This window comes from Syngnathoides biaculeatus, chromosome 7 (assembly GCF_019802595.1).
Source record: "Syngnathoides biaculeatus isolate LvHL_M chromosome 7, ASM1980259v1, whole genome shotgun sequence".
NCBI classification, from domain to species: domain Eukaryota; kingdom Metazoa; phylum Chordata; class Actinopteri; order Syngnathiformes; family Syngnathidae; genus Syngnathoides; species Syngnathoides biaculeatus.
The window spans coordinates 11,645,287-11,670,610 of record NC_084646.1 but is presented as its reverse complement, the minus strand read 5'-3'; the positions used below and the strand labels follow the sequence as shown (position 1 = coordinate 11,670,610).

Here is a 25,324-nt window from a genome sequence, read left to right as displayed (position 1 = left end):
CTCAGATTGCCTCACCCGCAACGAGAGCTCAACAACTTGGAAGCCGAACGTTCCGAAGTTCTATTTCCACTCGGAAAAGAGGCAAACCGACGGAAGTTCGCGCCCAGGCGAGTGTCCGCGCCCGGCCATGAGCTGCCCCGTCAATCTGCCGGCGGATGTTTTCCATCCGGTTCCGAGTCGCGACGGCGTGAAAAGCAGGTGAGCGGATGTCAGTCAGCAGCGACACACTAGAGCAAAAGTCCAACTTATTTGGAAGTCTGATTTGGAACCGTGTCGACCCGCGGGAAGGTCCCTGGCGGCCCCGAGAGCATCTCAGTGGGATCCGCAGCTGAGCCTCGAGCTGTGCTCGCGCAGGTAAAGCCGGAACATCGTAACTTTGCAAAGGTTTGAGGAGGACGAGACGGGAACGGACGACTTGTGCGCCGCAGGATGCCCCGCCTCCTGCTCCACGAGAAGGCCCTTCGTCTGGCTCAGCGTCATGTCCGCCACTGCGGAGCGTCACGTGGTCACTGCTTCTTCCTGGGTTCTGTGGACGTGGATGCAGGTTGGACTTCGGACCTCGTACCAAGAGTTGTACTCCCCGACCTTCTTTGTGTGTTGTTACATATTTGATCTTGATTCTTCTGGTTTCCAGACCCTCAGGTTCACCTGTCTGTGTGTTTTTTCCTCTTTCAAGTATTATTATTTTGTTTTGTCCTTTGGGAGAGGAAACGCTTCCCGTTGTTTTATCCCCGCTTATTTGACAACTCGTCGGTCCGTCGATCACAGGACGTCGTCCAGGTCCTGAAGGGACAAAGCAGCCCAAGACCGTCACACTCCCACTACCTTGTTGTTTTTCTGAAGTGCGATATTTCGTTTATGCCAGATGATCCGCTTTCATATCGTCAGGCCACGTGATATCGACGTGTTTATTCCCCCCCCCCCCCTCCCAAAAGTAAGAGGAGCCATTGTTGTTTTGGCCTTGGAACTCCACAATGGCTGCAGTTTTTGTCGAGTCCCTTCCCCGTTGTTGTCATTGGCCCGCAGTTCTCTAGAAAGTTCCTTTGCGTCCTCCAGGACGAATCTTTGTGGGGCGGCCGCTCCTGGGAAGATTCTTCCACGTTTTCTCCATTTGAGGATAATTGTTCTTCCGATGGTTCGCAGGAATTGGAAAGCTTTGTGATCCTTTCTTGAATGTTGTGGAATTTCTCTAAATTGTGGTTTTCTCGATTTTTTTTTGGGGTGCAACTTCTGGAGTTAATCGGGCCCTTTCTAAATTCACCACAATGAATTCACGATTTAACAAGGGTGTCATTTTCCCACGGCCATAAATGAAATCACATTTCAAAACATAATTTGAAGTTCATTTGGGTTATATTTATCTGATCCTTTACAAGAATTTGCGAGAGGGACCAACACCGTGTGTGTAAGCGCGCACGCGGTGTTGATGAGCAAGTGGACCTGACCTGGCTTGGTACGTGGAAAGCCCCCCCGCCCCCTCTTTTTGGCGTCTGTGATTGGTCGCGACATTTCCCATCAATCGGTCCAAATTTGGATTGACCCCACTGAGACCGAGGCGCATTCTTCAAGGGCGAATTTGGACTCGGGGCAGCCGCCGCGTTGCACCGCACTCCAGCAGTTTTTTTGCGCCGCGACGGCAGCCCGAGCAGACACCCGAAACGCGCCGAGGTGAACCCGGTGCACCCGGTTGCCCTGGCCCTCCGGATGTGATCTTTTTGGGGCGAGCACGCCCTCCTTCTGGTCCCGCCTTACGTAGCAAGCGTTAACGGCGGCGTCCCGCGTGTCCTCTGCCGTCCTCAGACGAGGAAGGCGTCACTGTGACGCTGGACCGCTTCGATCCGGGTCGGGAGCAGGCCGGCGCCTCGGGCCGGGTTCCCGCCGCCCCGCTGCCGGGGGGCGTGCTGGTTCCGTGTTTGATCTCTAATCAGAGGGCCTCCGACGACGACGACAACGACGACGTGGTCCCATCGGAGGCCGAACTCTGGCGCTCCTCCGCTGTAAGTGCCGACCCATCCCGCCACCTCTGCGGTTTTCCTTTCATTTCCTGGTCTTCCCGCGTCAGGCGTTGCAGGCTCACTTGAGCGGTCGGCAGCCTCTGGATCTGGGTCAGCTGATGAGGGTCAAAGGTCGCGTGCGCTGCCAGCAGCAGGGAGGCCCCGCCCGCTTCTCGCTGGGCTGGTCGTCGCTTTGGCCGTCCGTCCGCCTGGATGTCCGGCCCGTCCGCCCCGTACCCGTCGCGCCGGCGCCGTCGCTCGAGAGTCTGAGCGGGACGCCCGGGGGCCCCCGGCGAGGGTGAGGACCCCGTCCCCCGCCACCCGGACGCGCACGCGGTCCAGAACGTCCAACGCGTGTTTGTTTGTGTGCTCGTAGGTTTTTGACGATGAATGAGAGCAGAACTCTTCTTGTTCTGCTGATGGAGTCGGACCCCTCGGCCTCCGAGCTGCCGCTGGTTGGTGTGTAAGTCATGCGCGAGCGAACGCAAACGCATCCAAACATCCTTGGACGACAAACGGTGGGGCCACTGGTTAGATGGTTGGCCTCGCAGTTGTGAGGACCGGGGTTCGAATCCCGGCCCCGCCTGTGCGTTCACCCCCGTGGCCCCGTGGCTTCTTTTTTCACCCCCCCCCCCGCCCCCCGACCCCCACTTCCGGTGAGCTGGAGATGTTCCCGCTGTTGTTTGTGTCTGAGTAAGAGGATCAAACAAATGGGCCCAAATATTAATTTTACTCATTTACAAAAGTTAAAAGGGGGTGTCATCTAATTTCGTTAATGTTCATTGTTTGATTCGAAAGACAATCAGTCAAAAGTTTCTCAGGAGTTCCTTATTTTTGCATTGCGTACTTTCTTACTCCAGTAAATATTTGGATGACAACTTTTTACTGGAGTCATCTCAGAATTGAGCCCTCCGTGGATATTGCGCAATCCGCGTCACTGACCAATCAGAGGCCGGAGATCCGCATAGCCCAAAGCCCGTTTTTGCTCCCGCCATTTTCTCAGACAACATTGCGTGGTCCAGTATAGGTTTTGTGAGCGTTTGATCGCGTATTTGGGTTATTGAACAAAAAATATGGTTAAGAGGTGTCGTCACGGACTTTGTAATCGTGACGACGGGTATCCCGAAAGGCCAGTCGGTGGGAGTTGGATTCGTACCCTTTCCAAAACCGAAGACCCGGTACGAAAAATGCCTTCGATGGATCAAACTTTGTGGAAGACCGCATCGTCAACTAAATCCATCTAATATCAACCGGAACACATATGTTTGCACGAAGGTATGCCCTAAATTTGATTTTCAATACACGTCTCGTATAAATGAATGAGACGTTCTTCGCTAGCATAACACCGCTGCGTGCGAACGATTGACACACTCATTCTTTGTCGAGCGACATTTAGCGACGATCGGACTGCGCAAACGTGTCGCTTTCTTGCCGGCTCGCGGCCGAAGCTTAACCAGACTGTGTTTGCGCGAAGATATGCCCTAAATTTGATTTGTAATCCACGTCTCGTATAAATGAATGAGACGTTCTCCGCTAGCATAACATTGCAACGTGTGAACGATTGAATGAAATCAGAAGCACGGCGTCTCTCTCGGTTCAGAATGTATTTATTGTATTGTATTTGCCATTTTTACTGTTTGTCTTACGTCAGCACACCGACTTTAGTTTGGAACCAACTTTATCGGCCACGTGAAGAATTTGGCTCCGTCCGGCAGGCGGTGCCGACCCGCTCCGACGTTCAGAACAAGAAAAACAAAACTCGCAAGAAGAAGAAGAGAAATTCAAATCAAAAGCCTTTAACGTCATGATATGTCAAATGAGGAGGGCTTCTCAATAGAATCAAAATCCGAGGGTCAAAAATAATAGAGAAAGCATCAAGACACAGTTCCCGCTAAAATAAATAAATGGCGAAAGGAGGCCAGTCCGGTCCGACCCAGTTTTAAGAATCGATCATTGAAAGTAATGGTACTCTTGCCTCGAGCGCAACATTTGGCTCCTCTCCACTTGTGCCAAATTGTAAGGAAGACATTTTATTTTGTCCTGCTGCCTTCGATGTTTCCCACAGGACCGCAATCTAATATTTCAGTAAGCCACTTAAATGAGTACGGCGGGAGGCCGGAGTTCAGACACAATTCATTCTCGCGGAGCCTGACTTTGTTCAACCTCCAGAACCTTTTTAACAGTCGATGAATTGGTAAATCGCCAGCGGATAAATAGATGAGGACCCAAGCCCCGCCCCCGCCCCCGCCAAGTCGGCCTTAACGTGCTTCCTGTCACGAAACAGCTGGCTGAGCGGCGTGACCCGAGTGTGGAACCCTCACGTGTGCGCCTGGTGCCTCCGATTCCTCTTTGGCTCCGCCCTCCGAGACAGGTCAGCGATGCGACGGGAAGCGCGGAGGCAGCGCGCACAGCGCCGCCGACGTTGGCCTTTGTCTTCTTCCCAGAGTTCTGTCGGACGACGGCGCTTTCCTGCTCGTCACCTTCCCGTCCCGACGCGCGGCCCCGGACTTCTTCCGGTGTCGACGTTCGGGTTCCGGTCGGCCGGACTGCCGGGTGCTGAGGGCCCGCCGGTGCGTGACGCTGCACCAGGTGAGTCAGAAGAGGAAGAGGACGCGAGAAGGCCCGAAAGGTCAAAGTGTCTCGTGGTCAGCAGGTGGCGCCGGCGGAAACTCGGACTTTGGAGTTTGAGCTGAGTCCGGAAGCGCCCGCGAGACAAGTCCGAGTCTTTCGAGATACTCGCGGCTCCCTCGGCAGGTTAGTCTTGATGGCTCGTTCGACTGGTCCGGTTCTTGTATTGCGACGCGAGCGCAGCCGCCTTCTTCCCGGGTCGTTTCCCGTTCGGCCAGGATTCAGGTCTTCGTGTCCTGCTCGTGTTTTCCAGCTAATAGAGCTCGTGCACCTACGTGACTCGGGACGCGCGGGACTTTTGTTGACGTCGCCATATTGCCGGTCTCGCCGAGCATTGCTCGATGCTAAGTCGGTTGGAGACGACACGAAAATATGTCCAGCGGCTCTTTTTGACCGGCAACATGGCGCCGGCAAAACGGTGACGTCACGAGCTCGAGAAATCGGGTGAAATGACATCATCCGATCTGCGGGCTCGTCTTGCGCAAATGTATCCTTTATTTCAGTGATCAAGATGTTCCTTATTGGGGCATTATTGATCATTTGCCACAATTTACGTGCGCGCCGGAGACGTCGTAAGGTTTTGGCAAAGAAAGACTTTGACGGGGGGTAATAATAGAAATTGATTCCCCCCCCCCCCCCCCCCATATTGTAATTGTGACAGCGGCAGCCTCACGGCGGCGGTCTGCGAGCGAGATTCCGGCGTGGAGGACGACGACGGGTCGCCGCGACCTTCGCCCCGTCCTCACCTTTCGGCTCAGCAGGTGAGAGGTCGGCGCCGTCCGCCATCGCTTCGGATTTTGTTTGCGTGACCTACGGCCCCGCCCGTCTTCGGTTTCAGACTCCTCGAGTTCAGCCGGCGGTCCCGGAACTTTCTCTCTTGATCGACGGCAGCTTCTCATCCGTTGGCGACGTGCGGCCGGACCCCGAGAAGGGCGTGGGCCCCTTCCACAGCACCCCCGACCCGCACCCGCCTCGGCGGGCCGCGGTCCTCGGGCCTCCCCCGCCCGACTCTGCCCCCTCCACCCGGGACCCCGGCTCCGCGTCCCCTCCCTGGCTGGGGGGATCGCGTGACGCCCACGAGCTCCTCTTCCGGCAAGACCGCCAGCTGCGCCTCCTGCAGGTCCAGGTAAGGAAGTTGTAAAATCGAGCCGCTCAGTTCCGACTTTTCGGGGTTGTAATGTTTGAGTCATTTTACTTGTGACGTGTCGGAGTCTTCGTGCCTTTACTTTTGGGGTGTGACAGGTGAAAATAAAATTGGACGCAGCGCCGACAACACCGACAACAGTGTCGTTAACAGGCCTGCCAAATATGAATGCTGAAAAAATTAATGGGCAAAAAGTTGAAAGTCCAAGCATTGACTCTGCGTGTCCGCCGGATTGGCTAAAACCACCACCTACCTGTTGTGCATATTCACGGCTGACAACGAGGCGCTCTAAAGGGTGTAGGCAATGCTAGCTGGCTCGCCGCAGGTGGCACTTTCGCTTGGCGCCGTTTTGCCCTTTGCTCCCAAAAAAGCTGGCGAATGACCGGAAGGGTCTGCCTTCTGTTTTCCTGCGGACGTCTCAAGGTCCAGAAGCTCCTGGAGACTCAGGCGGGACCGTCGCACTCCAAGGCCAAGACCAGCAATGTCGCCGTAGCGACAGGTGAGATTCTCTCGTCAACTTTTGATCATATTCAGGACGGGTTTGACGGGTTTGTTTTTCAGGTGCCAGTCTCCTCTGGGGGTCTTCACCTAAAGCCCCTGACCCTTCCGCGGGTAGATCCGAGGATAGTGACGTCGCCGACCGGGGGTCCGGTGGCCCCGCCTCCTGCCATCCCAGGTGAGCCGGGCAGCCATTCTGATGCCGGATGACCATTTTGACCCGTCGTCTTTTCGCCTTCCAGCACAGACGGCCGGCGGACGCCGGGCGAGGCGCCGGAAGGCCGGCGGACGCCGGGCGAGGCGGCGGAAGGCCGGCGGACGCGGGCGAGGCGGCGGAAGGCCGGCGGACGCCGGGCGAGGCGGCGGAAGGCGGCGGACGCCGGGCGAGGCGGCGGAAGGCCGGCGGACGCCGGGCGAGGCGGCGGAAGGCCGGCGGACGCCGGGGAGGCGGCGGAAGGCCGGCGGACGCGGGCGAGGCGGCGGAAGGCCGGCGGACGCCGGGCGAGGAGGCGGAAGGCCGGCGGACGCCGGGCGAGGCGCGGAAGGCCGGCGGACGCCGGGCGAGGCGGCGGAAGGCCGGCGGACGCCGGGCGAGGCGGCGGAAGGCCGGCGGACGCGGGCGAGGCGGCGGAAGGCGGCGGACGCCGGGCGAGGCGGCGGAAGGCCGGCGGACGCCGGGCGAGGCGCGGAAGGCCGGCGGACGCGGGCGAGGCGGCGGAAGGCGGCGGACGCCGGGCGAGGCGGCGGAAGGCGGCGGACGCCGGGCGAGGCGGCGGAAGGCCGGCGGACGCCGGGCGAGGCGGCGGATGGCTTCTATGCCCACATGACAGTAAAGGACTCCACGCACGCACGCACGCACGCACAAATGTCGAGCGTTTGTCAGTTGCTGACTTGAGCAGAGAAGTGAAGTAAGGTGAGGTCCGGGCTGGCTGCAGTTAGGGAACCATTCATGCCCCGCAATATTTAGTTCCACAATTTGATATTGGTTAAGCAAATCCTGTGACGCCATTCGCCATCTGGTTAGCGAGGGGCACTGTGCATGCATCAGGGACAGGAAATAGACGGCCATCCATCTGAGGTCAGTTTGCCGGGGCAGTAGCTTTAGCAGGGACGGGGGGTCCCGAGGCCTTCCCAGGCCAGCCGAGAGGCGTAATCCCTCCGGGGTCTCCTCTCGGCGGTCCGGATCAGATGCCCCCGGCCACCTCGTCTGGCTCCTCTCGATGCGGAGGAGGCGGCCCGACGCCGAGTCACACCTAGCAAAAAAACGTAGCATTGGCCGCTACGAGCCGCGTGACGCGCGTTTGTGTGCAGGCGAGCGGCAGACGGGACGCGGGGCAGCCGAGGAGGAGCCGCCCGCCCGCCGATCGGTCGGACGCGAACGAGCGTCGCCGGGGGACCGCGACGTGGTCACGGGAACGCAGGTGCGCCGCAGGTCACGTGACCGTAGACCACGACGGGTGTTTAACTTTTGGGCGCCCGTGTGTCGCAGCGTCAGCCCCCCGTCGGCATCCGGCGCGGACGCGAGCGCCCTCTGCCTGCGATACGTGGACGGGTCGCGGGTCGGCCCCGCCCCTTGGCCGCCGTCGCTCAGCGACATGTCGCTGGCCACCGGCGCGTACCTGGGGCGTCACGGTCTGCGCCGAGGGCTCGCCGAGCCCCTCCCGCAGAACGGGCCCAGTTGGGAGCCGCGGCCCGACGAGTCCGTGGGGAACGTTCTGGACCGCACTCGCCTCAGACAGCTGCCCAAACTCTGATGTGATCATTTCATTTGAAAGCGTCCCCCTACAGGTCACTTCTGTTTCTGCTTCTCTTAATAAAGTGCTTTTAATTTGAAAGGGTGTCAAGAATGCTGGTTTGCTTTTGGGCTCCTCCCAACGAAGCGGTTCCAGCTTGAGTCCCAGGGTGATTTTAGTTTGAAAGGGTCTTTGCAAATTTTCATTTGACTATATGATATCCAGGGAGATTGAAAAGTAGCTCCCTATTTTAAAATATTCCCTTGGTTGTAATGTTTCTCTCCAATTTTTATGAAAACCGATCCAGCCAGTGAACCACAGCCTGACTTCCTACCTGAGACCGCCCCCCTCCGCTCTTAAAGGGGTACACTCCTAATTCCAAACACAACTTTGTCTGCGTTCACGCCTGACCACACCTGTACGTTTTTCAAATGTGACTGATGTAAAATACATACAGCATTTTTGCAATCGCTCAATTTTTTTTTTTTTTTTTTTTGCTGCCACCCAAGCAGTTTTCAGCGTGACCGATGTTGTTGCAATGGCCCAGCAAAATGAATGCAGTTATTGCAATGAATATCTGCGATTGGCTGGCGACCAGTTCAGGGTGTAGCTTGCCTAAGTTGAACGGAAGGTGAACTTGACAGTTTTTTTTCTGTAGTATCGAGACGAGCGTAACGGCTTGAACGAGCAGTCGGGCTCATCCGCCGAGTTCGAAGGACGACACCCAAATTGTGCAAGTCGCGGCGTTTTTTAGCAAGCGGCTCATTTTTGCCGTTTCAGTTGGAATTGACTCAAAAAGTTATCAAGGTCACAAGATTTTTTTTTTTTTTTGCACAAAATAAGAAAATTATGAAAATGGACACGTACTATCCAATCTGAATCTTCTAGACACTGTCCAAATGTGCGGTATTGATAAAAATGACATATGCAGGAAAAAGGTTGAATACAAAAGTATATTTTTTAATTGGAAACATTTTGGTCCAAACAACACCTGCTGCTTCATTGTCAGCATTAAACCCGTCACCGTGAGCCCTTCCCCGGTAAAAAAAAAAAAAAAAACAATAATAATAAAAAAAAACGTATAGTCCACATTAGCTATGATGCTGGTCACCAAGATGGCCGAACACGGTTGGACCAGTCAGCTGGTTCCGCCTCCTCTTTGAAGATGACAGGAAAAAAAAAAAAAAAGTACAAGAAATATAAATTATTCCAAAAATAAAGATGATAAACCACCAAAAAAAAAAAAAGCACAAGGAAGGCAAAAAAATCATCTTTGGTCACCAGCCGTCGATCGCCTTCGCACTCATCTGCACACACGCGTGGTTTGGGGTCAAAGGTCAGATTGATGTCAGCCACGCTGCGTCATAATGCGACCTCTGACCTGCGGAGGGAGCGAGCGTCGTAGAGCGTGTCGTCCTCGTCGTCGCTGGCGGCCGCCGCCGTCAGCTCCACGGCGTCCTCGGAGTGAGCCAGCACGCCGTACTTCTTCCTGGGGGGGGGCCTCTTCACGCTACACATCGCCACAAACAACAAGTCAACGTCGCTTTTTCTCTTTCTGCAGTTCGTCACCGTCTGACGTGGAAGCAGACGAACCAAAATGAGAATTTCTTCCACGTCAGAGGTTTGCACACGTGAAGGTTTTACACTAACCCTCAAACCAATCGGGGTAACTCGGGCATTTCTCGGAAAGCTTCCGATTGGTTGACTGACAAGAGGCGGGTCGGCAACAGAGACACACGGGGATGCGTTGAACGGAACACCCCCGAAACGCAGCGAGTCAAAATAAATTCAACCAATGAAACCAGCTGCATCCTTGGGTACAATTTCCACACGCCTGAAGGTACCGTGTTCCGTCTCAGAATCAGATTTATTGGACAAGGAATTTTTCTCCGGCAGTCGATGCCGCCCTGATACGACATTCCGAACAGAGAACGACAACATGAACAGCAAAACACCTTGGGACCGTCGAGCCATCAGCGCTGAGGGAAGAGACGGACGGGTTCTGTCTTCCAGAGATGAATGAAGTGCGCACATCAAGCCAAGAACAAGAACAGAAGCCCTTGGGAAATGTTGGCTACACCTGGTGGGAAGCGTGCGTCAGTATGGCAGGTTCCGTAGCGGCACCTGCTCAAAGGCCAGGATGCAGCTGGCAAATGATACAAAGACTCTTGTTTCCGGAGACGTCAAATTCAATTATCCGAGGCTGCGAAGGGGGTGTGGGGTTGTTTTTCCACAGGAGGGACTGGCGCGCTTCCATGACGTCATGAGGGAAACGCCGTGGGAAAAAAATGAAGCAACATCAGCCAGGGAAGTTTGGGCGCACGGGCACAAACGGCCACTGACACAGGTCAAATTGGGAGCAACGCAAGGCGGCCTCCAAATTTGCCGCGTCAGGAGGAACGCGCCAATATTGCCGCGAGCAAAATTAAAATGTCAAAAGGTGCCAAAGCGGAGGAAGAAATGTGAAGAAAGACTTGAAGGGAAAAAAAATTCCCTCCATCATTGTCAGCCACAGATTTCAAGTTGATGCGGAAAGTCTCCCGTTTGGGGAACTTTTTGCTTTCTCAATATTTTCATCAACATTCCACGTGGGGGGCGCGTGTGCCCACGAGACTTGACTCACCGCACGGCCCTGACCAGGAAGTAGAGAAGCCCAAAGGCGCTGATGGCGACCAGCACGTACAAGGCTCGCTGCACCATGGCCGAGTCGACCGAGAAGCCCCGAGAAGACACTTCCGGTCCCGTTCCAGGTCCAGGTCCAGGTCCCGTTCCCGCTGACGCCGTTGCCGGTCCTCCTCCTCCGCCTCCGCCTCCGCCGCTGCCGCTGCTGTTGTTGGTCCAGACGGTGCCGCTCGCTTCCGTGGCCACCACCGCGAGGGTCCGGCACAGCGGAAGAAAAACCACAAGAAGCGAAACGAGCGCGTACGTCGCCATAAAAGGAAAAAAAGGGAGCAAAGGAACAAAGCGGAAGAAGTACAAGTGGCACTTTGTTGACAAAGTGCACGTCACGCCGAGTCGGAAATGGAGTCACGTGACGTCACCCCACGTCGGCTGCCATTGTGTTGACAGGCGCGCCCCTCCGTGGCCGCTTCGGGAACTACGGCGGCGAGCGAAAACTCCGTCCGCGTAGAAGAAGAAGAAACCTGCGCGAAAACGGAAGTGAGCGTTTTCCCAGGCTCGGCTCGGAGTGACAGCTCGAGCGTTCGTCGGGGACCTTCGGATCGGGCCGAGTGCTGCCGGGGGCGGGACGAGGAGATTATCGCCGACGACGCAGCCGCACATCACAACACACCGGAACCCGTCCCAAGAACGCACCTGCGCCATTTGGACCGTCCGCGCTTGTTTACCGAGGAACTACCACCACCTAAAAACGGATACCGGACCCGCTGCGACGAGGACGATGGCCCGAATGGAGCCGGCGTCCGACCCGTTTTAGGCCCGATGGAAGCCGAGCAGGTTCCGAGTGCTTGTATCGGTGTGGAATAGGAAAAACAAAAAACAAACAAAAAAACAAGAAGAAGAAGAAGAGGTCCGTGCGCGTTTTGACGCGGGATTAACAGCAACCCCGCCCGCCTCTTCGTCTCACTAATCTGGTTCTGGTTCTTCCCCGGCATCTGGACTCGAGAAGCGGGCGTGCTCAAGATGCCGACGTCCCGGCCAGGTTCGGAGACGGCGGACTTCTGGGTGGACGGCTCGCGCAGGGACGGCACCGTGGAGGAGTTCTACACGCTCAGCTCCGAATTGGGCAGGTCGGTCCGGACGGCAAAATCAAGGGATTTTCACGGCGGCGGGGCGTTCAGGGAGGCTCGGAGTTCACGAGCAGCGTCGTCGCAAACAACAACAACGTGACGTTCACGTGTGAGAGTCCCGTGGAAATTGGCAATTGGCAAGCAAAAGATTTTCGTTTTGGGTTCGTCCAGGGCAGTGATTCATCTGCAGTTTTGAATTTTGGAAAAAGCTGAATCAAATACTCGGAAAATAAAAACCGAAAATTAAGGGAGAAACGTTTTTTTTTTTTTTTTGCCACGTGACGTGTTTAACGTGGCGCAAGAACAAATTAACCTACCTGGGTGCGGCAGCACAGCATCATGGGTAATGTGGTCAACAGTTTTTGATGCGGCACAAAAACCAAAAGCATGACGACTCGAATGTGTGTGTTGTTGCCATGGCGACCAGGCACGCCCGCGCGTACATGATCCGATTCCCCCATCTGGCGCGCAAAAAAACACGCGCGGGGTGTGATGTCTTTTCAGAGGTGCGACGTCTGTGGTGTATCGCTGCGAAGAGAAAGAGAAGAAGAAGTCTTACGCCGTCAAAGTTCTCAAGAAAACGGTCAGCGGTGCCGCCGCCGCCGCCCTCCCGAGCTAGCTTAGCCCCCGGCGACGTCGCTAACCGTCTGTTTTCTGGAGCCGCAGATCGACAAAAAGATCGTCCGTACGGAGATCGGCGTCCTGCTGCGTCTTTCGCACCCCAACATCGTAAGTGCGACGACGCGGCTCGTCAGCGCCGCCGTGCGGCGCCCACTTCCCTCCCGTCTCCTCCTCAGATCCAGCTGAAGGAGATCTTCGAGACGGACACGGACATCGCGCTGATTCTGGAGCTGGTGACGGGAGGAGAGCTCTTTGACAGGTGTCGTCACCGCCGCGCCCGCTTTCTGGCCGCGACGCCACGCCTCACGCGCCCGCCGCTGCGTTTCAGGATCGTGGAGCGCGGATACTACAGCGAGAGGGACGCCGCCCACGTCATCAAACAGATCCTGGAAGCCGTGGCGGTAAGACGTCGGAGGGACACCCCCCCCCCATCCTTCGGTGGTGCGAGCAAATGCGAACGGTACAGCGGCCGTATTTTGATAATCGTTTACGATCGGAACGTATTTCAAAATGTTTCTTCCGGTGACGAGTTATCGTTTTGATTAAACATTGATGATTAAAGAGACAGAAATGAACAAAAATTGTGCATTACGACGCAAGAGGAAGTGACGTTCTGGCAACCTTTTTGAACGCGACTTCTTCGGTACCAATTGGCGAGAACCGAGTTGCTAATAGCGTGAGATCCACTTCTGAGGCGGCCGACGTTACCCGATTCGGACGGCAGCTGCGAAGCAACGTTTACAAAAATCGATTCCAGCGATCGGCTGGTTTGCCGCGAGCTCCAACGTCGCAACCGCCGGCGCGCTTTCAACGGCCTTCGTCAACGCGTGAGTTTGTTCCACCGCCGACTGACCAACTCGCCTCTCATTGGTTGACGCGTGTCATCTCCAATAAAAGTCGCGCAGATATTGGGAGAAACGCCAGGACGGCGACACAAAACAAAGCCAGCAGCTGTCGCGCGTGGGACCGTGAACGTTTTGCGGGTTCGGCGCCTCACGGATTGCGTTTAGCGGGTCTCGGGTACGGTCAGCCCGCTTGGCTCAAGGACTTCAACGTGCCGGCGGTGACTCGCTGAAGGTCAACTGGGCTCTTTTTCTGAGCAGAACAACAAATCTTTGTGAGCGATCGCAACTCGGCAGATTGCCTGAGGATCCAAAGAACATGAGCGCAAAGGCTCCGTTTCAAACCCAGTCGGACTTGTATGCAAAAGCAAGTAAAGAGCAACGGCTAGCTTGATGTTCTGCAACTACAGCACCGTGGTGAACAACATGAGCAAATTCCGGCTTTCCAAATTGCTTTTCGGCCTCGACTGTCGGCGTGAGGAGCGCTGCCGACGGCCCGGGCGGGACGTCGCTCGAGCGGGCCGTGCCAAGTAGCAACCTTTGAAGCAACTTTGCCGTTTCGTTCTTGCGATAGTCGCGTGTGTAAAGGAGGCTCTAGCGTTGTGGGAAATGGGTCCGTATTGGAGCACCCGACGACCCGACAGAGGAGCGCCGACATTGTCGGATCCAAACTGGTTTGACGGCCGCCTTTTTGACTTCCTTTGCCGCCGTCGATGCTTCTGATGCTGGTTACAGAAAAGAGTTAGCGGCGACCCAAAAACGTGCGCGCCAAACTCGGCCGACCGTCTCGTCATCCGCAAGAGCTGCGGCGTGTGCGTCTTGTTGTTGTGTATTTTTCTTGTGCTTATTGTTGTTGTGTGCGTGTCGTCGTTATGTAACGCCATCTTACATCCAGCTGCTCGACAGATTAACATCACGCAGGATTAAAATCACGCACACGCCAAACGTGATCCGGATCCTGCCGCGTGCGCGTGTCGGGTTGAGCGCAGTCCGTCGACATGCATCGGCTCATCAAATCGATCGGGGAACGTCTTTGCTGCGATGTGAAAGCTGGTGAGGCCAAAATAAAAGGCCCCCGTTCGGGTCCGCCAGGATTGCAATGCACAAGTTCTCAAAGTCGGTCCCGTCCGTCTTTGTTTGCCTCGTTCGGGTACGACAACACCTTTGACCGTTCCGAAAGGAGCACCAGAGACGACGAAGAACGCAATGGGTCGAGTACAGATGAGGAGGAGGAGGAGGAGGAGGAGGATACTTACTGGCATACTATAAAAACCTGGAGGTACGAGAGTCTGCAGGGCACAGAACTTGACACCTTCGTCTTTGGCCTTTTTCTCCACTTTCTTCATCGGAACAGGAACCGAAATGTAGAAATGTGAACATTTTCCGGGGGAACCGGAACATTAGTCCCGGTTCGCGTCGATTCTCCGTGCCCGACCCTACTTTTCAGACCTGAAACGAACGGCGAGCGGGCTCGGACCGGCCGACGAACCCGTTTCGCCGGAAGCCGGTCGACGTGGATTCCGCGCTGGTGGACGAGGGCGTTTGAAATCTTAACCTTTTTTTTTTTTTGGTGGTGGTGGTGGTGGGGGGGGGGGGGGGTCGAAAAAAACCGCCACAATACATTCAACGGCGCCTCTGATCCGCGTGTCAAGACGGTGCGCTCAACGTGTCTACGTGTGCTTGTGTGTGTGTCAGTATCTCCACGAGAACGGCGTCGTGCATCGTGACCTGAAACCCGAGAACTTGCTCTACGCCGACCTCTCGCTCGACGCCCCGCTCAAGATCGGTGAGTGGCGCCTCCGCCGTCACCGTAACGACCGCATCCCGCGCCGACGCTCTGCCTGTGTTTTCCAGCCGACTTCGGGCTTTCCAAAATCATCGACGATCAGGTGACCATGAAAACCGTGTGCGGGACGCCGGGCTACTGTGGTGAGTCGGCACGCGGGCAGGACACGGCGCGCCCGCGGGTTTGCTCATTTGCTGTTCGCAATCTGAACCGTCGAGGAATTGGTACACGCTTGACACTTACGGGCGCACCCGTCGTAGGCGTGGCCCAATAGTTGAACAGTCGAACGTCGGGTCGGCGTCCGCGTTGTGACGTTTGTGCGTTTGCGTCGGGAGCTCCTGAGATTCTTCGGGGGAACGCGTACGGACCCGAAGTGGACATGTGGTCGGTCGGCGTCATCCTCTACATTCTGTGAGTTCACGCCAACGCGCGCGCACGGTCGCCACCGGCGGGCGGTGACGCGGAGCGGCTCGTTGCAGGCTGTGCGGGTTCGAGCCCTTCTTCGACGCTCGGGGGGACCAGTACATGTACACGCGCATCCTCAACTGCGACTACGAGTTCGTCTCGCCCTGGTGGGACGATGTCTCGCTCAACGCCAAGGACCTGGTCTGTCCGTCCTTCCGGCCGTCACGTCGTCGTCGTCGTCATCCGTCCCGCCGTCCGTCTTCCATCCCATCAATTCATCCGTCCATCACAAAACCAGCAGAGGGCAGCAAAGGCGCTGTGTGCGTGTCTCAGGTGAGCAAGCTGATCGTGTTGGACCCCAGCAAGCGCCTGAGCGTGCGCCAGGCCCTGCAGCACCCGTGGGTGCTGGGCAAGGCGGCGCGCTTCTCGCACATGGACACGGCGCACAGGAAGCTCCAAGAGTTCAACGCCAGACGCAAACTAAAGGTGAGCCCCGCCGGAAATGGCGCGTGCGGTGCCGCGTCACGTGACGGTCAACGGCCGCTGTCCCTGCGCCACGACAGGCGGCCGTGAAGGCGGTGGTGGCGACGGGTCGGATGCACGAGTCGTCTCGCCGTCGCGCCGACAGCTGCGAGATTCCCGCGTCGGGAACGTCGCGACAGAGCAGCAGCGTGCGGCGGGACGCGCCCCCCGAGACGGCCGAAGAAAAGGAGGCCGCGTCCTCGGAAAAACAAAGTGGCCCCTCCCCTTCTCCAGAACCGGACGCCGCCCCGAGCAGGCCGCCTTTGCGGGCCAAGTCGGCGGTGGCTCCGCCCAGGCCGCCCAAGAAGACCTGCTCGCTGGGGGTGCAGGCCGCGCCCGTGAGTCCGGACGCCCTGAGCAACGGCTTAACGGCGGGGGCGGAGCCTGCGGCCGAGACCGCCCGCCGCCAGTGAGCTCCCGGTGCGCAGAGACGCTAACGGTTGGCGACAAATAATCTTCCTGTAAATGTTGACAAATACTAACAACGCCTGACTTTTACTGACGAGTGCATGCCAGATAGAAACGGTGCACTAGCATGCGAGCTAATAATGCTCATGTCTGAAATGTTGTCAAGTCTGTTTACATTTTTTGTGTTCTTGCATAGCACGTTAGCATCCGCAGTTAGCAAGGCGGCTCGACGACAACCTTTGACGCTCGTCGACGACGGCCAAATGATTTTGTTTTTGTTTTTTTTTTCGTGGGAGCTGAAAACCCTCGACGAGGTTCCAGTTGCGGGTGCTAAACCGCAAGCAATTGCATTTTGGTTTTCTTTGTTTGCGAGGTGAGGCTCTTCTGTTTTATTAACATGGTAACCCTTTCTCACAATTGATTATGAATTGTCAATGATTATTTATGGGAAAAAAACTCAAGTGGACTAACAAAGCAAGCAAAGTCTTTTTGACCCGAACGAGTACGACTGGGACTGATGAGCGTTTTGGTCCAAAACAAAAAACGCAACTGCACGGGAAAGCGACGACAAGACGTAAACGGAAATCCGCCTTTGAGCAAGATTGAACGTCGTCATTTCCCAATAAATCCACTCACGTTCGGTCGCTTGTTTTAGCTTTGCTAGCCTATAATGCTAAGCTCCGCTAAATCGGCATCGAGGCTCAAGCGGGAATTTGAGGGGGCGGAGTCTCGCCCAACGCGTCGACAACTTCCTGGATGGGCGGGGCTTTGGTAAGTGACGTCATCGCCACCAGCCCCCAGTAAAGTTTCGGCTCTCAGGTCGGCCGTTGGAGGCGTCGCAATTAATCGACCACCGCGTCGCCTCGTGACGGTGAATACGTTTACGATTTCTTGAGTCGTCCAAGATCGCCCCAAAAAAAAAAGAACAGCAAACATCTTCTTCTACTTGGGGGGGGGGGGGACCCAAAAACAAAACACGACAACTATCTTTTTTTTTTATTTGAACAACGTGTACTTGACACGTGCTCAGTAGGCCAACCCTCAAACAAGATCATCTTGGTCATCTTCTTGTCCTCCGGCCGACGCCCGTTTTGTTTCCAAACCAGTAAAACAAAAAAAAAACAAAAAACTTGGCGAGTCCACATTTGCCAGGCAGGAATAAAATGAAAATGTGTTGGGATGGTGTCATTCTCTTGACGTCCAGGAGAGGGAGACCTTCACATAGTACGGATCCAGATCAATGATGGACGGTGGGCAGGCTTGAGGCGATGATCAATGATCTTTCTCAAAGGTCAAAGGTAATGTGACCTAAATGTTGGCCTCCAGGGCGCGAACTCTCGTCTTTCGCTTCACTTTGTTTGCTTGCTGACAAATGAAATTGTTCTACTTGTGGGAGACTTCAGTCACTCCTTTTTGGACTCGTTTTGTGTAACTTCATGAGAATAAAAAAGCGCAAACGAGCAGCTTAGTATTCGAGTCGTCGTCACCGTGGTAACAGCAGCGTCGTTGTTGTTGTTGTTGTCGTAAAATCATTTTTTCCAAGTTGGCTCCGAGGCAGGAACGAACGCGGAGCCGCTGCCAAATATTTTCCCTCCCCGCTCGCTCGCTCGCCCACGTAGACGCGGCAAAAACGCACGTTTCAGGTTTTGTCTCACGGTCGTCTGCAGTCAAAATATTTCATTTTCTTGTTGAGATGGGAGTCGCATTTCCTTGGCAGTGCGCGAGCGACTCAGGGCGACTTCGCACAAGTTTCTGCCAGTACTGTGCTGGAGTCCCGGCCCATTCCTCCTGACAGAAGAACTTCCCGAGCCGAGTCGGCTCTGTCGCCCGCCTTGCCCGAACACGCCGTTCCAAATTCCGATCGGGGCGCTTCGGGCCATTGGGAAGACCCGTTTGCGCCCGACTTTTGGCTTCCTGGCTGATGTTGACGTCAAGAGCTCCAAGTAATCTTCCGTCTCTTTTATGACGAGATGACCTCCGTGCTTCACAGTTGGGACGGTGTTCTCAGCTCTACGAGCTTCGCCCTTTCTTCCTGCAGCTGCGACGTTGGTCATTCGGGCCAAACAGCTTCGCTTCGGTTTGGTTTCTTCAGAAGTTAAGATCTTTCTCTGGTGTCATTTCACACACACACATATATATATATAGATGTATTTTTTTTGACTGATTAATGGCTTCGTTCTCGGTCAGCGGCCTTTCAGCCCACATCGCTGCAGGACTTGTTTGACTGTAGATGACGACGCTTTCTTGTCGACTCCATCCAGCATCTTCACAAGGTCTTTAGCTTTTGTTCTGGGGTTGATTCGCACATTTGGGACCAAAACTCTGGGACACAGAGCCCGCCTCCTCCCTGAGGGTTGCGATGGCTGGACGTGCCCGTAATGTTTATATTTCCATGGAATTGACATCTTGAAATTGCACCCGAGGATGAGCCGCGCTATGATTCATTCTCTGATTTCCTGGCCGATTTCTTTTGATTTTCTCCATGATTCTACACGAGGAAGCAACGTGGCCTTAAATACGTTCCCCGGTGGGCCATCAATGAAGTCACACGTTGTCAGTTAACCAATCAGGAGCTTCCAAAGCCACGACCTCATCAAATGGGTTCTTTAACGACATTGTACTTTTTGCGTGCGTAAACTTTTGTCCTTGAAGGAAATCATATCAGAAATTGTCTCTCTCCTCCTTATTGTGGCATTTGACAAAATGGAATCATTTTGGTGATCCCGACTGATCCGAAACAGGAAAAAAAACAAAAAATGAAACGTGTGTTTTTGCACAAAGTAGTGGAACTGTTTCACAGCTTCCTGTTGTTTGTGAGAAAACCCGAATGGGATGAGTGGCGCTTTCTTAAACGGGAGCCGCCCTGGGGGGGGGGTCTCAGAAGCCTTGCGAACGGGGGACACCTGCACATAAATCAGCCTCGTGAATTATTTGGAATAACGTAATGATTACACGTTTGTAGCGCTCGAGTGGGACGCTTGTGTGTGTCCTTCCGGCGTTCCCTTTTTGCATTCACGAAGGTTTTTATGGGAAGACTCAATCCTGCCTCGCTTCCCGACCAGACTCAAGAAGAATTGAAAGTCCGCCAGTGAGCGGAGCTAGTATGAATATTTTCCGACGAGGTTGTTTCCAGGAAGTGCAGTAAGACGCCTTCATTGGCCCCGCAAGATAACGTTGACCTGAAAGGAGGCCGAGGAGTACTCGTAGCCGCTTGAGGCGGCGCAACTGAGGCTTCCTTCTTCTCTCCCGCACGCAAAGTTTTCCACGTGCGCTCGGGCAAAAACGAGGAAGGGGAGGAAGGGAGGGAGGCGGGGAGGAAAGGAAAAGGGGGCAGGCGGGGCCAGAGGAGGCGAGGCGAGGCGAGGCGAGGCCGCTCCGGCGGCAGGCACACTCGAGGTGGTTGCCAGTCATGACTGCGGCGGGCGAGTCCAAGAGGGGCAAGATGGGCGCCGGGACCAAGGCGGCGCTGGTTCTGCTGGCCCTGTGGGCCGTCATCTCTCTGGTGGTCATCGTGGTCTGGTCCACGTCTCCCGACCTGAAGAGTTCGGCCCGGTGCCGCCAGGACCTGCGGGAGACCCGCGAGAAGAACTTGGGCGCCGAGGCGTTGTGGGCCCAAGACAGGGACGAGCTGGAGGAGCGGCTCAGGGTGGCCCGCGAACGCCACGAGCGCCAGGAGGCGGCGCTGGCCGCGCTGGCGCAGCGACTGCACGCCGCCAACCGGACCCTGGAGGAGTGCCGCGCGCACCAGGTACCCGCAACCGACGTTTGGCCGTGCGCCCTCCAAACGTGTGTTTTGCTCACTGTGTAACCTTCCTTCTTCCGCTTCAAATTTGACAGAAATGTATGAGAAGTGTCCAAAACCCCACAAATCCCACACGCGTGCTTGAGAATTCCGAGCTCCCGCTTGCTGCTTCTGGCCTGGAGCGTTTTTGAAGCCGGCCGCGCCTTCTCTCTGTCTATTTGCGTTGCTGCAGCGTTTGTGTTCAATCTGTCCTTTCAAGGGTCGCTAATTAGCATTAAGATAGCACTTTGTGTCGTTGCCTTGTGGTTAGGATTTGCCGTCGTTTTCCTTTGAGGTCCGTGGAATTTGTCATCGTGCCGCCCGTTAGGGATGCGCACGCCGTTTTGGAGTCTTTTATGGGCAATGCAAAATGTGCCTGGTCACGAAGGGCGAGCGTGTCGACGCCGAGGGAAGAAAAATGAATTTCGTCATGCGTCCATTTCGGAGTGAGGCAGCAACATGACAAAATGGGGGGAAAAGTCCAGCGCTGGGAATTCTTTCCGTGCTTCGTGTGTGTGCGTGCGTGCGTGCGCGTGTCGTTCACCTTGGATTTGTCGACAGCTGCTGGAATGCGTTGCGGTGAGTCTCCGCCTCCATTTTTGAGCTCGATCGTGTCGGCGGGCCGCCATTTGCAAATGTTCCGCTTGCAAGTTGTTGCTCCATTTCTGAAAGTTGCATTTTCAACGGGTTGGCCTGAAAAAATGGTGCTCAAAACCATTGAGGATCATTTTGGAATCACAGACATATTTGTTCTTCTTAGCCGCTCATCCTCACGAGGGCAGGAGGCGGGCGGGGTACCCCCAGAACCGGTCGCCAGCCGACGACAGACGACAGGCGCACTCACAATCCTGCCTCGGGGCAATTTAGAGTGTCCAATTTTTGGGATGTGGGAGGAAAGCGGAGTTCCCACCCGGAGAAAAGCCTCGCAGGCACGGGGAGAACGTGCAAGCTCCGCGCGGGCGGGTCCGGGATCGAGCCCGGGACCACGGAACTGTGAGACCAACGCTTTCCAGCTCCTCCACCGTGCCGCCCTCAGGGTTTAGGGTTAGGGTTGTTATTTTGATTATTATTATTCTTTCCACAACTAATCGACCCTTTAGACATTCCGAAGTGTCCCCCGTGCGCTAACCATGACGCCACGTCGAGCCGACGGCAAATGTGGCTTCGTGCGACGAGCGGGTCGGCCTCCCGTGGAAGGCGCGAGCGTCGGCCGTTTGACGGACGACGTGAGAAATTGGAGTTGAGTTTCATCAAATGAAAATGAGCCGTCCTCCATTTGTCTATTTATTTGAGACTGAGGCCACGCCCCCTCTGTTGCTTTTACCCAAATTGGGCCCCCCCCTGGTAAATAAACGAAGGCGCGATGCAACTTTTCCAGCCTTCAACGTGTTGCTCGGAATAAGTGAGTGTTTGTGCCGCATACGGGCCGGCGTGGTGACTCAACGGCCCCCCCCCCCCCCCTTCCTGCTCAGCCTCCCTTTCCTTCCTGCTTTTCCACCTCCCACAATGCACCAGGAATGTTCATCTTGGCAGGCGCGTGCTAAGCTAGCGTTAGCTGCAGAGGAGCACGGGACGTCTTGTTATTGTTTTTCGATAAGATCCCGTTGTCACGGTAACCTAGTAACAGCCATTTCTATAAATGGAAACTTTCCCACCCGGGCGCCATCTGCTTTTACTCAAGGCCGGCCCGGACGGAAGGATCGGGAGCGCGCACTCAGTCGAGCAGCCGTCAAAACCGGAACCGGCCCGTTTCGGAGTCCGGTGGACGAGAGCCACGACGTACGGTGAAAGAGACAACATAGCTCAGTGCTGACGCGCTGCAGCCGGCATGTTTCAAACTGCTTTTGCGCATTCACGGAACTGCAGATATTTGTCACTGTACTTGTATCGCTGAATATTTGATCGATTGCGGGATTTCCAGACGGGTCGTTGCTGCGCAATCCGCCAAAGACGGAGATAGTCCCGAGTTTGCGACCATGTCGCACTTCATCAGAGGAGCTGAAGTCCAACTGGCTGCAAGTCAAGATCGTCAGCTAATTGAATGGAGCCTATCATCACCAGTTAGAAGGAATCCATTGCAGGTGGTTTGGATAGAGGCAGGACGGCTTAGGTCAGCTGTGGTCACTGGTACTCTTTCGGTCACTTTATCGAACGAGCCCCCCAAAAGTTCAGGAAACTCAAACAAATTCTTCGGCGATTGCCTCAAGTGAAGCCGTCGCCAACGCCGGTTAGCAGCTGGCCATCCGTACGTCCTCGTTGGCTCGACGGCCCCGCCCTCTGGCGGGATGCACGCATTCAACAGTGAGGACAACAATAACATCAGCGCCTCACGTTCACGTATGATGGCGCGACAGTACAAGCGTTGCACTTTCACGTTGATACAACAAGAAATATTTGCAAGCTACTTTGCGGATTTTCTCATTGGTGAGGGTGGCCTGCATTGTCACACCCACGACAAACGAGACATACAGGAAGTATTCACCAAAGTGGACTCTGTGTGTGTGTGTGTGTGTGGTGTGTGTGTGTGTAGGCGGTCCTTATGGCCAACATCAGCGTGCTGCAGGAGGAGGCGGAGCTTATGCAGCAGACTCAGCTCAACCTGACCAATCGGCTGAAGCTTCAAGAAGGTAAGATGGCTGACGGGAAGGCGTCGCAGCTCGCTGCGGTGGTGACGCTGTCATTTGCCTCCAGACCACGTGGAGGTGCTGGAGCACAACTTGACTCAGAGCGGCCACCGGGCGGCGGCCTGCTCCAGCCTGAAGGCGGCCGCCGACAACCGCGCAGACGCCGCGCAGACTCAGACCCGCGCCTGCGAGGCCGACCGCGACTTCCTGCGCAAACAGCTGTGAGTTTGGAGCCGGGTCAGGAAAGCCGGGAAGGTTCCGAGCCCGCGTTTTTGACACGGATTTAGGTAGCGAAACCTTTCAAAGGTGGGGTAGAGCTAGGAATATTTCGCGTTGGGGGAGGGGCAGGCCTTCAGGAGGCAGATTTATGAGGGCCCGCAATTTGGTGTCACATGGCAGCGTGCCCACACAAACGTGACATGTTGCCGTGGCAACACACAACAGCTAGCGCGTGTCACGGAATATTCCGAAATGTCAACATTGTAACGTGTGTGTGTGTGTGTGTGTGTGTGTGTATACACGTAGCGTGAAGTGTCAAGAAGCCCAGCCAGAAAGTGCGAAGCCTCCACACAGCCACCGGGACCCGGCGCCTCCCGGGTCGAGGTCCGGCGGGCTCTCGGCTGCGCCCGGCGTGGTTGCGCTGGCGTTCTGGGCCCGCCTCGTCGTCTCCTGAGTGAGTGGCAGCTGGTCCCGCCCCGATGATGTCATCACCGCCGCGACGTCTTCCTAATGAAGTGACCTGGGTGTGGCCACGTGTGTGCAGGGGGAACCTGACGAGGGGCAACGGCCGCACAACCGCAAGCAAGCACTGAAGTCCGGGGGGGCCGTAGGGACTACGACTGCTGTACAAACACACACACACACACACACACTGCTGTTTCGCTCAGCTGCAGACAACTTTGCTGTCACCAGACGTCGCTATTTATCGGACAAATGCAATACATGCTAGTTAGCATACTAAAGACTGTATACGGGAACTGGACTAGCTGCGACCTGGACTGGACTCGTCTCAAGTTTCTGAATGTCACCGTTCGGAACTCCTCTTCGAAACATTGAAATCGACTCGGAATCCGATGTACGAACACGTCATGCGCCGCATCAGGCCAGCTCACCGATGTGGCGACATGGCGGCCATGTTGGTGGGGGCAAGCTTCCCACCTTAGGCAACGCGTGGACTTAAGAACGAAGTCATGACTTGCTCAATTCCTCAACCATTTTAATGTGGGTTTTCGTTTTGTTTTTGTTTTTTTTTTTTGTTTGTTTTGGCATCGCCATAGTGTGTGCCACCCAAATTATTTTCTCCGCGGGAAATGTTAGTTGCAGTTCCCCTGTCGTAATTTTACGGCGTTGTACACAATGCGGCATCGTGATTTTCCTCTTTCCCTTTTCTTGCCATCCGCTCTGACGACTTTGACCCTCCTAGCTTAGGTCAAAACGGGCGCGTCGTCCGTCTGCCTGTCGATATCGAGGAGCGTCTCTGCGGCTTCATCCGGGATTGCGGTTTGGCGTGGAGATAAAAAGCAGCACGATTTGGTTAATGTCGCTCGTATGCGAGTTGGATCGCAAAATGTCCGGCAAAAGGGAAATGATGGGAAATGGTTGCGTGCGGCACAGCTGCGGTCAGCCTGATAGCTCTTCAAACGCGTTTCGTTGACGCTATTTTGTCCAAGTCGACTTGAGCGTGCCCGATGACGATGACGACCGTTAAGACCCACGTTTGCAGACTTGACCGGGACTAACCGACGAGGTGACACTTGAAGTAGCAACGTGACGACAGGCCGCCGTCTTTGCGGCCCATTTCGTTGCTCTTCTCGCCGGGAATTTAGCATTTGCAGCATTCCAGTGCCGAGGGCGAGTTCCGAGCATCACGCGTCCGCTTTGACCCTCTCGAAATTAGTCAGCCAGTGGAAAAAAGGGCTTCCCCGAGCCGCAGACCAACGGAAAGGGTCGAGGTTCCTTCGTTTCTTTCCCTCCCCAAAAAGAAAAGTCCATTTCTCTGGAATCGTGGCCGTTTTGCAGGCTCTCGTCACGCTACCGGCCAAGGACCACGCGGGGCTCCCATTCCGAAGCAAACTTTGACGCGCAACGACGACTTTCCCACTGTGGGCCGAGCCATTCGGTCGCCCCGGTGGCCACGCCGAGTACTACTAAACGCTAACAAGTGTAACTCGTGTCTTTTTCTTTCGCTTTCAAGACTGACATCTTTTTATGCTCCATTCACAAAAGAACTTTATCTCCTGCTTTCCCACCATGCACTGGGCCCGATGCTTTTCATGGGAAAGGAATTGAGTCCGCTTGCACCGCTTGAAGCGCTTTAGAGGCACTCACCCATTTCACGCGCGCGGCGACACTTGCGCAGCGGGCGGGCGGATCGGAAGCGCCGACTCTTCGCTGGAGCCGCGCCCCCCCCCCCCCCGGGTCGCGCTGTGATTAGCGATGAGTGTACATCCGTGATCATATCGCAACTCAAACACGATGCTGGGAAATAAAGATTACGCGTGTTTTAACGCCTTCTGTCTCCTCAATTGGTGGCCACGAAGGGGGCGCGGCCACCGGCCTTTCGTCACTTATCGCTTGAGCTAATCTGTG

The 25,324-nt window shown here is 55.5% G+C and overlaps 4 protein-coding genes across 7 annotated transcripts; 3 read left to right on the top strand and 1 right to left on the bottom strand.

Annotated features, from left to right (window-relative positions):
- Positions 1 to 26: 26 nt before the first annotated feature.
- Positions 27 to 8,099, top strand: stil (STIL centriolar assembly protein). The gene is made up of 18 exons (XM_061825151.1): positions 27 to 198; positions 289 to 354; positions 429 to 544; positions 1,801 to 1,997; positions 2,063 to 2,292; positions 2,371 to 2,457; positions 4,279 to 4,365; positions 4,439 to 4,583; positions 4,645 to 4,748; positions 5,284 to 5,383; positions 5,461 to 5,748; positions 6,190 to 6,265; positions 6,328 to 6,442; positions 6,507 to 6,754; positions 6,810 to 6,881; positions 7,026 to 7,093; positions 7,576 to 7,685; positions 7,754 to 8,099. Exons 1-18 carry the CDS (start codon positions 128 to 130, stop codon positions 8,016 to 8,018), a joined length of 2,445 nt encoding a protein of 814 aa, XP_061681135.1. The 5' UTR covers positions 27 to 127; the 3' UTR covers positions 8,019 to 8,099.
- Positions 8,100 to 8,931: 832 nt separating this feature from the next.
- On the bottom strand, positions 8,932 to 10,934 carry fam174c (family with sequence similarity 174 member C). Its single transcript, XM_061824779.1, has 3 exons — positions 10,621 to 10,934; positions 9,379 to 9,507; positions 8,932 to 9,304 (listed from the first exon to the last, which is right to left on the bottom strand). The coding sequence occupies exons 1-3, from the start codon at positions 10,929 to 10,931 to the stop codon at positions 9,301 to 9,303; spliced, it is 444 nt and encodes a 147-aa protein (XP_061680763.1). The 5' UTR covers positions 10,932 to 10,934; the 3' UTR covers positions 8,932 to 9,300.
- A 451-nt stretch (positions 10,935 to 11,385) lies between these two features.
- Positions 11,386 to 16,985, top strand: si:ch73-60h1.1 (calcium/calmodulin-dependent protein kinase type IV). Of its 4 annotated transcripts, none has more exons than XM_061824763.1 (11): positions 11,386 to 11,526; positions 11,626 to 11,746; positions 12,251 to 12,329; positions 12,413 to 12,475; positions 12,544 to 12,626; positions 12,696 to 12,768; positions 14,905 to 14,995; positions 15,064 to 15,138; positions 15,331 to 15,406; positions 15,475 to 15,886; positions 15,964 to 16,985. In XM_061824763.1, the coding sequence occupies exons 2-11, from the start codon at positions 11,640 to 11,642 to the stop codon at positions 16,333 to 16,335; spliced, it is 1,431 nt and encodes a 476-aa protein (XP_061680747.1). In that variant the 5' UTR covers positions 11,386 to 11,526; positions 11,626 to 11,639; the 3' UTR covers positions 16,336 to 16,985. The 4 variants fall into 4 exon arrangements, with proteins under 4 accessions (XP_061680747.1, XP_061680749.1, XP_061680751.1 ...); XM_061824765.1 differs by having other exon boundaries at positions 11,395 to 11,526; positions 11,623 to 11,746; XM_061824767.1 differs by lacking the exon at positions 11,386 to 11,526 and having other exon boundaries at positions 11,630 to 11,746; positions 15,475 to 15,601; positions 15,734 to 15,886.
- Positions 16,986 to 19,653: 2,668 nt separating this feature from the next.
- si:ch211-1a19.3 (uncharacterized) lies at positions 19,654 to 25,242 on the top strand. The gene is made up of 5 exons (XM_061824778.1): positions 19,654 to 20,078; positions 22,642 to 22,738; positions 22,803 to 22,956; positions 23,261 to 23,408; positions 23,499 to 25,242. The coding sequence occupies exons 1-4, from the start codon at positions 19,740 to 19,742 to the stop codon at positions 23,406 to 23,408; spliced, it is 738 nt and encodes a 245-aa protein (XP_061680762.1). The 5' UTR covers positions 19,654 to 19,739; the 3' UTR covers positions 23,499 to 25,242.
- The last annotated feature ends 82 nt before the right edge of the window (positions 25,243 to 25,324 follow it).

What these genes read in the sequence shown, in the direction of transcription:
- stil (XM_061825151.1), top strand. Translation starts at nt 128, where the DNA reads ATGAGCTGCCCCGTCAATCTGCCGGCGGATGTTTTCCATCCGGTTCCG. An exon ending in CCCGGGGGCCCCCGGCGAGG is followed by an intron (nt 2,293 to 2,370) that starts GTGAGGACCCCG and finishes GTGTGCTCGTAG; the next exon opens with GTTTTTGACGATGAATGAGA. An exon ending in GGCTCCGCCCTCCGAGACAG is followed by an intron (nt 4,366 to 4,438) that starts GTCAGCGATGCG and finishes TCTTCTTCCCAG; the next exon opens with AGTTCTGTCGGACGACGGCG.
- fam174c (XM_061824779.1), bottom strand. Translation starts at nt 10,931, where the DNA reads ATGGCGACGTACGCGCTCGTTTCGCTTCTTGTGGTTTTTCTTCCGCTG. An exon ending in TTCCTGGTCAGGGCCGTGCG is followed by an intron (nt 9,508 to 10,620) that starts GTGAGTCAAGTC and finishes GGCGATGTGTAG; the next exon opens with CGTGAAGAGGCCCCCCCCCA.
- si:ch73-60h1.1 (XM_061824763.1), top strand. Translation starts at nt 11,640, where the DNA reads ATGCCGACGTCCCGGCCAGGTTCGGAGACGGCGGACTTCTGGGTGGAC. An exon ending in CTCAGCTCCGAATTGGGCAG is followed by an intron (nt 11,747 to 12,250) that starts GTCGGTCCGGAC and finishes ATGTCTTTTCAG; the next exon opens with AGGTGCGACGTCTGTGGTGT. An exon ending in GGAGGAGAGCTCTTTGACAG is followed by an intron (nt 12,627 to 12,695) that starts GTGTCGTCACCG and finishes GCTGCGTTTCAG; the next exon opens with GATCGTGGAGCGCGGATACT.
- si:ch211-1a19.3 (XM_061824778.1), top strand. Translation starts at nt 19,740, where the DNA reads ATGACTGCGGCGGGCGAGTCCAAGAGGGGCAAGATGGGCGCCGGGACC. An exon ending in AGGAGTGCCGCGCGCACCAG is followed by an intron (nt 20,079 to 22,641) that starts GTACCCGCAACC and finishes GTGTGTGTGTAG; the next exon opens with GCGGTCCTTATGGCCAACAT. An exon ending in GACTTCCTGCGCAAACAGCT is followed by an intron (nt 22,957 to 23,260) that starts GTGAGTTTGGAG and finishes GTATACACGTAG; the next exon opens with CGTGAAGTGTCAAGAAGCCC.